The sequence below is a fragment of the Barbatula barbatula genome (genome assembly GCF_947034865.1).
Source record: "Barbatula barbatula genome assembly, chromosome: 5".
Classification (NCBI taxonomy): Eukaryota; Metazoa; Chordata; class Actinopteri; order Cypriniformes; family Nemacheilidae; genus Barbatula; species Barbatula barbatula.
This window is the reverse complement of record NC_136769.1, coordinates 26,358,038-26,369,339: the sequence shown is the minus strand read 5'-3', so window position 1 is coordinate 26,369,339 and position 11,302 is coordinate 26,358,038. Positions and strand designations below refer to the sequence as shown.

The following is an 11,302-nucleotide window of genomic DNA, read 5'->3' as shown; positions in this document are numbered from 1 at the left end:
TACTTAGTTTTAACTGTATTGTGTTATTTTATAGCTTTCTTATTTTCCCTATTCTTCTTTTTTTCTGTATCTAGAGATCTGTAATATCTTACCTCTGTGTTAATAAAACACTACATTTTTAGAGTTTGTGGTTTGAATATTAATTTTTTGAAGGGTGCATGCAGGCTGAGTTGCGGGGTAATATTGGTCAAGTTAAGGCTGTTTTAGGGTTTTGTGTAAGTTTGAGGGTGGGGTTCAGGGTAAGTTGTGGTTGAGTTTTGTATAAAGGTGTTGGCAGTGACAGGTGTTCCAATTTCGTGGGATACACATGGGGGTTTAGGCAGTTTTCTGGGACAGTTAAGGCTGGTTTTAGGGACTTGAATAAAGTTGTGGGTGAGTTCTGGACTGTTTCAGGCATGGATTTGGTTTCTTTTAGGCAAGCAGCTTAATGGCCAATCGAGGGAGTGGGTCCGTGGTGGTATGTGTGCCATAACAACAGCCATAATGCAACCTGTTAAGGCCCACAACCAATTGGCTATCTGGGTGGGTATGAATTAAAGTCACAAAACCAGCTGTACAGGGTTCATGTGGGTGTCAGCTATAATGCAAACCTTTTTGATTTTTGATATTTATTACAAGAAATGTCAAATAATATATCATTATTCAACTGAATACAAAATCAACTCTACAGTGTTCATGTGAGTCTCAGCTAATGTACACCATTGTATTTCGTTTGACCATAATAATGTTATTTTTGTGTATTTTCGTATGATTTACGTTCTTGAGTAAACTATATTCATCATGTTTTATTTTTGTTAATCACTCATTTGGTTAGTAAAAACACACCGCATTTGCATGATAAAGTTTTTTGGTTGGTTCCAGAGCCATGCGTTACTTAAGGTAAAGAATTATTTACATGTGAATCAAAATGTGAATACAATTTTATACTTAATTGTTCTAATTGTCAGTTTAATGTTTTTTTTTAAAGTTTTTATTCAAGTGTGTTAATTGATTTGACAAGGGCCCCCAGATGTCTAGGCCAAAAAAATGACACAAAAGGTTTTAGATTCTGCTTGAAATGGCATTAATACCATATAAAGTAAAAGGATCTTAACTGTTTTCATCATTTCAAACGATTGACACAACTCAACTTTGGAGTGTTGCAGTCAGCTGTGACAACTGCTATGTCCAGAACCAAGCCCTAATAAATTGGAGATTAATTTGGTTTAACATCGAAATTACATCGGAAAGGCATTTATGCTTAACACGTAAAAAAATTGACAATTGCAGCTGACTCATTTTAATAATGGTAACAACGAAGAATAATAACAAGAACATTTGTCAAATTCATCTCATTTTGTTTTCTGTTCGTTTAGGCACTGAATTAAAGTCGTGATTATTGTCAATATACTGTTATGTTGTGACACATACACTGAACACATTACAACGTATTAGGCCTTTCAACCTGAATCATACTGCAATGTAAGAAACTGACATTTCTTCTGCTATTATTAATACTGACCAGGAGTGTTTCATTTTTAAACGTTATGGGATGGTTTCTCTTAAGGGTCGTCTTAAAACATGACTAAGCCTATTTAAATACATCCTTTTAAAAAAAACTCTGTGTGCATCTTGAGACAAACAATCCCACAGATATTTAAAGATACAGTATGTTCCTGTAAGAAAGTTGTAAATTTGAAGATATGTTTGTGTAAATTGTTGTCATATAGTGGTCTGGGACTAGGCTTAAACCCTATCCGGGAAACTGCCCCGTTTATCTGTGCCACACGTAGACTTTTCAGATTTACAAATAAATCTGCTGTATTAGTTCATCAGAGAATCAAGTTTGTTTTTATTGGGCAGCGTTTCACGAAACAAGAGCATGTTGCAATGACTGTGTTTCAGTAACAGTTGCAGAGTACAAGTACAGAAAGACAATGTGCTTTTAAAGAACAACACAACACTTATTTTACTAGTGGCCAAGTACTGATCTATTCATTTTACAGTAAATGTTGGCATATACAACAGTAGTATTAAAAACCGTCAATGCAGAAATTCCATACACAACAAAAATCTTGAGAAAGCCCAGATCATCATTTCAAATAAGGCACTTTGTTTTAGATGATAAGAGGTAGAAAACTTGCAGTGAATTTGGGCTGGCATAATAGAGCACATCTTAATAGAAAACAAGGCTTGATGTACACAAAAAGCCTATTGTCAAGAGTTTACAGTAGTTCATTTCTTACCTCGGAAAACATCAACTCACAAAATCTATTTCAGTCAAAATAAGACTGAAGTGAACATTTACTACAGCTGTTTGGCAAATAGTGCATAGTGAAATTGAAACTTGTCCTATTTGAATGATTATTGTTTGGCTACATGTTTGATACACATAAGCAATTGGAACATTTATTTTCTCGGTATTTGAGTACTTGCATTTAGTTTTTCCAAACACTGCAGTTTTGAAACTACCTGCTTCTTCATGAAATCAGGTCATGTTTGTTTTCTGTGATTGTTCAGCTACGTTAGATAACTGAAATATAAATCATTGTGTAAAAAACATTCACACTTAAGGGGTGTGTGGTAAAAATGAAACAGGAAAATGCACACTGGGCCTTATTTTCATCGCTTTTGCAGAACAACACAAAGTGGAGCGTATGGATTTGGACACATCAATGTTTAAGTGAACACACTTGTTAGTATGCCGGAGGCTGATATGTTCCCTCTCCTGCAGAAGTGTGTGAGAATGGAGACTGCTGATAGCCCTCAGGAGGATAAGATGAAGGGTACGGGGAGGTGTGATCATTCACCGGATCAGTGTAGCCCGACACAACACTGTCCAGACCCTGACGATAACGTTTAAACGCAAACACTGTGAGCAGAGCCTGGAGAGAGAAGACGGACATTTGTTTAAAGTACACAAGAGAGATAACACAACTTCTTTACAGAAAATGAAAATGTATTTTAATAATCTTTGAAGTATTCCACAGCTGTGCAGTGATGAGGGTGGCAAAGGTGTGGAAAATTGAGAAAACCTTTCCATGGGAGGGTAAACTGGGGAATTTTCAACTGGTTAATATATTCCAATTAAATGATTAATTAAGACTCAATTAATCAATAATGATGAACACCTGCTGTTAACAAACAGAACCAGTGAAGAAAAGAAGGACAAGAAAAGACAAGGTCCAGGCTTTATTAAGTGTTTTTGCAGAGGACGAAATCTAGTGGGAATTGGAAACGATGACCCGCAATGAAAAGGTATAATTAAAAATATTGACACATGCAATCCTAGGTCAGGGGTTCCCAAACTTTTCAGCCCCCCCAAATATAACACTGCCAGGGACTCAAGACCCAAACATTGCGTGCAACTACGCACATGCACTTATTAGGTCTATCCAAACGCGCGCATAATGACATCACAAAATAACACTGTAGTGAGGTAGGCAGGACGAGTGCCGGGATTCGAGGTCTCGTTATCACGGAGGAGATTGGGAGCATAAGAGGACGAGCGACCGGACCGTCAGTGAGAGAGGACCAGGCCTGGGCATTATGTTGCGTATTATTATGTTCGTATGGGCGGCACTCGACCACGAGGAAGTTCGTTTTATTGTTTGTTTATTTAGATAAATGTTTTTTTACGTTCGCCGGTTCCCGCCTCCTTCCTTGTTTTATTGAACGTGTTTCAAACACATTCAAACATAATACGACTTTATAGTTATTTACTCATTCTTTTACCTGTTGTTATACATAAACCATGAACTATTACTACAGATGGTTCGACTGATTCGAGCGCTGATGGGTGCAAACATCAGCCTATTTCTGTACCTGAGGACCTTTCTGACTGCTCCTCCGCTGGCCTCCCTTTGTCTGTCTTTGGTCGATATTAACCCACAAATTAGAATATCCTAAATATAAAGCCTGAAAAATAACTTAAAGGTCCAGTCAGTGAAATCTAGCGGCAAGGTTGTGAATTGCATCCAACCGCTCACTCTGCCCCTCCCTTTCCAAACACAAAGACGGCTGTCAGAACCGTTGCATTTTGCAAGCTCTTTATACACCTCTGAAGGTGAATCGATAGATTATCCCAAAGATTACACACTGGACCTTCAACTAGTATTTGTATATTTTGTAACACTTGTTGATTAAATACACTATTAATATTAATAAACAAAAAGGATTTCTGGAAATCCTCATGCGACCCGACCCCTAATTTGAGAACCCCTGCTTAAGACCACAATGGAAACGCAGATAGCAACAGGTCTGGGGGGAAACGTTCCTGCAGCAAATAGTTTAAGGCAGTTTCGGTGGAAACATGGCATTAGATGAACATCACATCTGTCACATCTCAACAGAGAAGAATTAAACACCATCTTTACTTATTACATCATCACTTTCACACTACTGTTGTGGAAAAATGCCACTGTCATCAATATTGGAAAACTCTCTTTTAATTGTTCCCTGGGGAATTGAGACATTCAACATTCCTTATACGAACCTCAACAACGAAGACAAACCATTAAACTCTGAATTTCACATTAAACCAAAAATGAAAGCACAGAGAATTACAAAACCAAGTAGTCAATTCAGAGGCATAATTTATTCTTGCTATAAATGACAAATCTTAACACAGAAAGCCAAGGGTCAAGAGTCCAGCGAAAGGAAAAACTCAACGCTTCTTGCTGACGGAAATGTTACACCCCTTTGCAACAATATGTTTAAAGTAAGAATATGCCACGAGATGTTTATTTCTTACCTACATATAAGTTACTTGTTATTGTCTATGGGTACATGTTATAGCCTGACAGTGGTGTTTAATTCTTGATTATCACCCCTTTTTTATTTTGATTATATAAAACTTTATGATTTAGACAGTTTCAACTGGTTGGCACATTTGTAGCTAGCGTCACACAGTACAGAATATGCCATGATAAAAGATCACCATGAGAGCAAAAGACAGAGGAGAGTCATCTTACCCAGGTGGCGATGGAGAAGAATGAGAAGGCCACCACAGCTCGGGCAGCATCGCCAGGAAATACCTCTGGTGTCACTGTGAGAGACCACTGATTGGTCAATACACAGAAACACACAAACCACAGAAACGTCCAGACACCTCATGAGAAGAAAAAGACAAACACACATGAGTGTCAGATTATAATAAATCATCACGACAGAGACATTCACTGACATTATTATTCCACATTTAATAACAACCAACAGGGCTTTGACCCCGTGTCAGAAGAAATGTGCTATTACAGCACAAAGAAATCTTAACATGTCAAGCCTTGGGTCAAGAGCTCAGCTAACAGCGGGCATACACGATGCAATTTCTGCTGTGGTACCAGCTCGCAGGCGATTGTTTCCGTTCGGGAGGAAATCGTTTATGCTCACATGGTCGCAGCTCGCATTGTGTGAGAGGAATTATGAACTGAGCCGAACATGCTACGAGCATGTGTCTGACAATTTTCAAACATGTCAAAAAAGCTCAGGGGCTGTTGGTTTGAATTGGTGGGGTGTATGAAGTTCAACGAGCATATTTGGCAATCCATCTGAAGTTGACCAATCAGATGTTGACCTGGGCAGGACCAGCCAGCGATGTGTGATGTGTCATGCCCTATAAACACTAAACACTTTCTTCTGTGAACTATTCCCTTAATGCTCTGCTTGACACTGACAATCTGTTTAAAACGCATGTGAAATGCTTTGTTCAGGGAAAATGTAAAACTCTTTTGTGTGATATTTATGTAGTGTGGGCCTGGATGAAGATATAACAGACTAGGAAAATATGAATTAACTCCGTCACTATAGGGTGATGCTTGCCTTTGCACACAGTGAACATTCATTGAAAAATCTTACCAGAGAAAATCAGATCACTCAATACGATGTATCTCCTCTCGTTGGCATTGCTGATCTGAGGGAAAAGTGCATCCAGCACAATAAAGACAACGCAGGCCAGAAAAGCCAGAACTCCAACACCAACTCCATAACTGCAGGCACTGTCGTTCTGATTATAAATGCAGTGAGTGTTGTCTCCTGACGTTTCATTGATGTAGCCTTCAGAAATTATGGTAGCAAACACAACTATTGAGAAGATCTGTGACAGAAAGAAAGAATTACATTTACATTCAGCAGAACTACTGAGAGCGAGCGCTGTATCAAAACATTTCTAAATCAAATCCCTTTATTTTCACTCAATCATATACACAAGTACAACAGTGGGTGAAACACTTGGGTTAGTTCTGACCAACATGGCATTATGACACTAATTACACTCATTTACAATAGACTTTTCAGAATCTTGCCATTTTAGTGGAAAGTACTCTGTCATTTGAGAAACAAGTCGCCAACACCTGTAAAATTACATTTTTCCATCTTAAAAATATATCTAAATTTCGTCATATGCTGTCACCATCAGATGCAGAGAAGCTTATTCATGCCTTTATGACATCAAGACTAGATTACTGTAATGCACTATTAGGTGGTTGCCTTGCAGGCCTATTACAAAAACTCCAACTGGTCCAAAATGCGGCAGCTCGAGTTCTTACACGTACAAAAAAGTATGAGCATATTAGCCCGGTTCTGTCAACCTTGCACTGGTTACCTATAAAGCATTGCATAAACTTTAAAATCTTGCTTATTACCTATAAAGCCTTGCATGGTTTAGCTCCTCACTACTTGAGAGAACTTCTTACGTATTACAGTCCATCACGTGCACTACGCTCTCAGGCGTCAGGTCAGTTGGTAATACCTAGAATTTCAAAATCAAGTGCAGGCGGCAGATCCTTTTCTTATCTAGCGCCTAAACTTTGGAACAGTCTTCCCTGCACTGTCCGGGAGGCAGACACACTCTGTCAGTTTAAATCTAGACTAAAGACGCATCTTTTTAATCTTGCATACGCTACACTATCATAATATATATATTTCAAAGATCTAGGCTGCACTAGTTAGATCAACCGGAACCAGGAACACTTCCAATAACAACTGATGCATTTGTTGCATCAAAGAGTGCAGAACAGTACTCTACTCTCAGCCAGTCTTGTCTCATTGTTCCAAGGATACTAGATGTACTAGATGCAGGATGCAGTCCATACCCAGAACTGACAAATGCTGTGATGATAGAGCTGGACAAAGGACGTGGAGACTCTACAAAATTATTAATGATAATCTGAAATCTAATTATTTTTTTATTTTGCCTTGTTGTGCAAGCACTGTCGAGCTTGTGCAGAGGCTAGAGCTTTTGCCAGAGGGGAACTGGAATCCCCTGTTTAGGCCTGGTTTTCCTCATACTGTTTGCCTGGCCGGGGGGGCTGCTAGAATTTTATAGTTTTATTTAATTAACACTGCATATAGGAATTTATAGTCTGTCTGATATTTGACTTGCATAACCTTATATGTTTTGCTTATAGTCAATGTTTTCTTGTACAGCTGCTTTGTAACAATGAAAGTTGTTAAAAGCACTATATAAATAAAGCAGACTTGACTTGTACATTACAAAATAAACACAATAGATGACACGTCATGCCCAATGTAACAAGTAAAGGGTTTGAGTCTTTACTTGTGACTGTCCTGAGAGCCGGAGCTTCTACTGTGTGTACTGTATTGTGATGAATGCAGCTCCATGTGTGTGACGCGCTCTTACAACACGTTTACTTTAGTTTTTAACCACAGAAGAAAGTAACATTCACAACTTTGAGCCGTAAGCGTTGGGATCTGTCCTGATGATAGACCTTCTCTCTCAGTCTTTCAGCACATGAGCAGCAGATGTTTGGAGTCATTCTACGAAACTGGTGCCATTTACACTTTGCACTTCCAAATGTTTTATTTAAAATCCCTTAAAATCCCCAACAATTTGAAATACATGTTAATCATCTAAAAAAACAAGTTGCCCACCTCAGGCACAAAATCCAGATTAATATTAACCTCTTTCTTCAGGCAGGGGAGTCTTTCTTGTACCCCCGCTACGGACAATATCTCTACTCCATTGAAGTAGTAAAACAATAAATAGGTTTTTAAAATCCAATGTTTTTCTAAGAGTAACATGTCCCTTTTTTGGAAACTATCCAAAAGATTTTAAAGATTTTAGATTTTAAATCTTGAAAAATGAATTTAACATTTCAATGGGCTCATTGTTTATACCCACTTAAAAAATTGAAACAAAGATTAGTCCACACAACAAGAACCTTATTCAACATTAACTTATGTAAAATGTAATTTCCTTTCCATAAACTTTGAACAAATTGACCCAGTGACAGGGTGGTGGGATGGTTCTCTGGGACTTGGTGGTATGGACAAAGTGTTTCTCTATATGACTACTGGTTTTAAACCATTAAAATTGGGGAGGAAAGACATAAAAAGTGAGATATAAAGGAAAACTTTGGTCATGCCAACAACTGAAAAAGTTCGATTCTTTGCCTAGTGAGTGAATGGATGAACCAAACAGGGTTTACTTCACAGAAAATACTGAATGATACTGATTTAACCAAATCCTTGAACAGAAACACAACTACCCCATCGCATCCTTTACCAGCTCCTCAAAATAAAAATGTGACAGGGTAGTAGGCATTTCATCCGAAAATGGCTGCAAATCTCATGTGGTAACGTTTCTCAACTATCATAAATGCAAATGAATCTGAAATGTCCTTTTCTAATGAAACTTGATTAAGAATATGATGTTACTCTTTTAAAAATGTTATCGTGTGTCATGTAAACATGAACACTTGAAAGAATAACTTGAAGCTTTAGAAACACACTCAAGACATTAGACTCAAGAAGATGCATCAAACATTGCGGAGACAAATGGGACCCGTTTGGCAGAATGACTCCCGCGCAACACTGTCTGTCGTCACTTTGATGAAAGAGTGTCTCGTGGTTAACGTTAGAGGTCTTCTCGGGTCCAAAGATATTCTTTACCCGACCTGAAATGACCCGAAACACTTTTTTTAAAGCCCCGACCCGAGACAGACCCGATAACGTTAGACCCGAGTCCGACCCGACCCATCACTAGACCTGAATGTAAACCGACGTTTATTAATGAAAATGAAATTGATATGGCAATGAAAACTTTGATCCAAACTCAGGCTAAATAGCCTACGCAACACAGTATAAAGACACAGTTTAATCCAGTTTCCTGATTAATCCCACAGCTATAAAACCCGATAAATATTATTTCAATCTAAATAAGGCATCGCACTCTACGCATTTAGCTGCACCGCTGCATCTTTTTTTCCCTCCTCATCAACAATGACAACAAATGTTATCCATACCGATGATGACCCTGGATGTTTTACTTCTGTATATTCGTCATCTTTCATCTTTTTAGCGATGTCTGATATCGCCTCCATGTCATGCTAATCTGACGACAGTGTACATTCAAAATTGATTGACAGGTCTGGCTCAATGTTAACTAGCCTACGATCCAACCACAAGATGTCGCAAGAGGAGAGTTGGTCAGTACACGCACGAGCGACGCGCTGTTATAGTAAAGGATAGTTCGGGTCAATTCAGCAAAAAACATTTTTACTTTATATTACCCGAGACCCGAAGAACCTAATAATATACCCGACCGTGGATCTTTTAGACCCGGACCGGCTCGGGTCTCGGGCCGGTCCTCGGGTTTTCGGATCTATGTGGACCCGTGAAGACCTCTAGTTTACAGTTTTAACTATAAAGTCGCTTTGCTCGAATCGATCTCGCGATACGTTGGCGTCATGCGCCTATACATGCAGCGCCGCGTGACGACGTGTGCTTTTCGTTACAATAAACGTCTCTTACTTTGTCGTGTAGTTTCGGATGGTAGAAGAACAATTTCTACAGTAGATGTATGAAGCACGTCATTTAATGTGCTTAAAGACGAAGCCTGGACACATGAACAAAACACCAGCTGCTGCTACTTCACATCCCCGCCAGACTGTGTTTATATGTTATAAAGATGTCTATAGCACGTTAGTTAAGTCCTCTCACCCAGCTGAAGAGTCGCGTGAGCGGCTGAGGCTGTTTGATAAAGCTGGAGAACTCGAAGACTCCTCCGGACAGAGGTGAACCGTAAACACTTGACTCCATGTCTGTGTGTGTTTGTGTGTGTTTGTGATGTGTGCCAGCTCGATCATCTAACTGATAATGTTTACTTTCACACTTGTTTCCTGAAAGCAGCAGCACGCGCGCCGCCCTTCACGGAAGTACACGTCAACACATTCCCGCAGTCTTTCGTTAGTGTCCTTGATTTTGCTGCTTCATTATTACACTCCGTATAGATTTGAGCAGGAAACTTATAAAGTCGCAAACATTCCACCAAACAACGTAAGAGTTGCTTGTGAGATTCAGTGTGTAGTGGTGTGATTATATGAATGTAATGTACAACTGTGCGCACACAGCACACCCATGAGGTATCAAAGAACCGCCCAAAACCGTTCTCGTGCTCAACACATGTTTATGGTGGCCGCTAGGTGTCAGTGCGCTGCAACATGAAAAACATGCACACAGAAAAAAACACCAAATCAAAATAACCAAATGATTTAACTTACTTTGTTTTCTTTACACTAAAGAGCCCGAAACATTAGTTTTCTTTCTTTCCTTGATAAATCCAGTGCTCGAATTGAAGTGGGGATCTGGGACATTTGGGAACCCCCCATAAGAAGTTAAAAATAGACTTGGAGGGTCCCTCAGATATTTTTCTTTGAGTACAAATTATAATGAGGATACTACAGTAATTAAACTCATGCAATGGATATGGTACATTTCATGAATTAATTGTTTACAATAATTAATATTAAGTTTGTTTACAAGCTAGTTGACAACGCCTCCCTCCACATCTAAAGGCCTCTAAGCGCGAGACATTGTTGACATGACTGCTTGATTTGCATCGCTTCAGCTACTTCGCTTCAGCTAAAAAGCAGTCAAGAAGAGGAAGCTTCTACTTTTTTGAGGGGTAATTTTCTCTATCTTTCCACTATATTTTTCAACTCCATGTTGGAGCTTTTGTATTCCTTACTGAAATTATGGTTGGGCCTGGTTCTGGGGTGCTAGAGATCTTCATTTTGGAATAAGGCTGTAACATGACAAAATGTGGAAAAAGTGAAGTGCTGTGAATACTTTCCGGATGCACTGTATAATCCATTCAGAATGTTATAAAACTTGTTTTTCATGCTGCTAAAACCAACAGCCACCTACACGCTGCCAAATTTCGGGAATTACATTGGCATATAAATGATAGCTATGATTGAAATATAGATAGCCATATATATATCTAATGTGAATGAGCTAAGAAGACTGTCTCGTAGTGAAGGCCGGTTCACGAACAAATTCTTCTTTTGAACCAGTTCTTTTCAGT

At 38.9% G+C, this 11,302-nt stretch overlaps 1 protein-coding gene across 1 annotated transcript; it reads right to left on the bottom strand.

Moving 5' to 3' along the window:
• Positions 1–1,811: 1,811 nt before the first annotated feature.
• On the bottom strand, positions 1,812–10,360 carry syngr2a (synaptogyrin 2a). Its single transcript, XM_079457180.1, has 4 exons — positions 9,937–10,360; positions 5,833–6,070; positions 4,953–5,089; positions 1,812–2,864 (listed from the first exon to the last, which is right to left on the bottom strand). Exons 1-4 carry the CDS (start codon positions 10,033–10,035, stop codon positions 2,676–2,678), a joined length of 663 nt encoding a protein of 220 aa, XP_079313306.1. The 5' UTR covers positions 10,036–10,360; the 3' UTR covers positions 1,812–2,675.
• Between the last annotated feature and the right edge of the window lie 942 nt (positions 10,361–11,302).

Bases quoted from the DNA above. Each gene is read 5' to 3' on its own strand.
- syngr2a (XM_079457180.1), bottom strand. From the start codon at position 10,035: ATGGAGTCAAGTGTTTACGGTTCACCTCTGTCCGGAGGAGTCTTCGAG. The intron at 6,071-9,936 runs GTGAGAGGACTT...TTTCTGTCACAG, and splicing joins TCACGCGACTCTTCAGCTGG to ATCTTCTCAATAGTTGTGTT. The intron at 2,865-4,952 runs GTAAGATGACTC...TTCTCTCTCCAG, and splicing joins TCTTCTCCATCGCCACCTGG to GCTCTGCTCACAGTGTTTGC.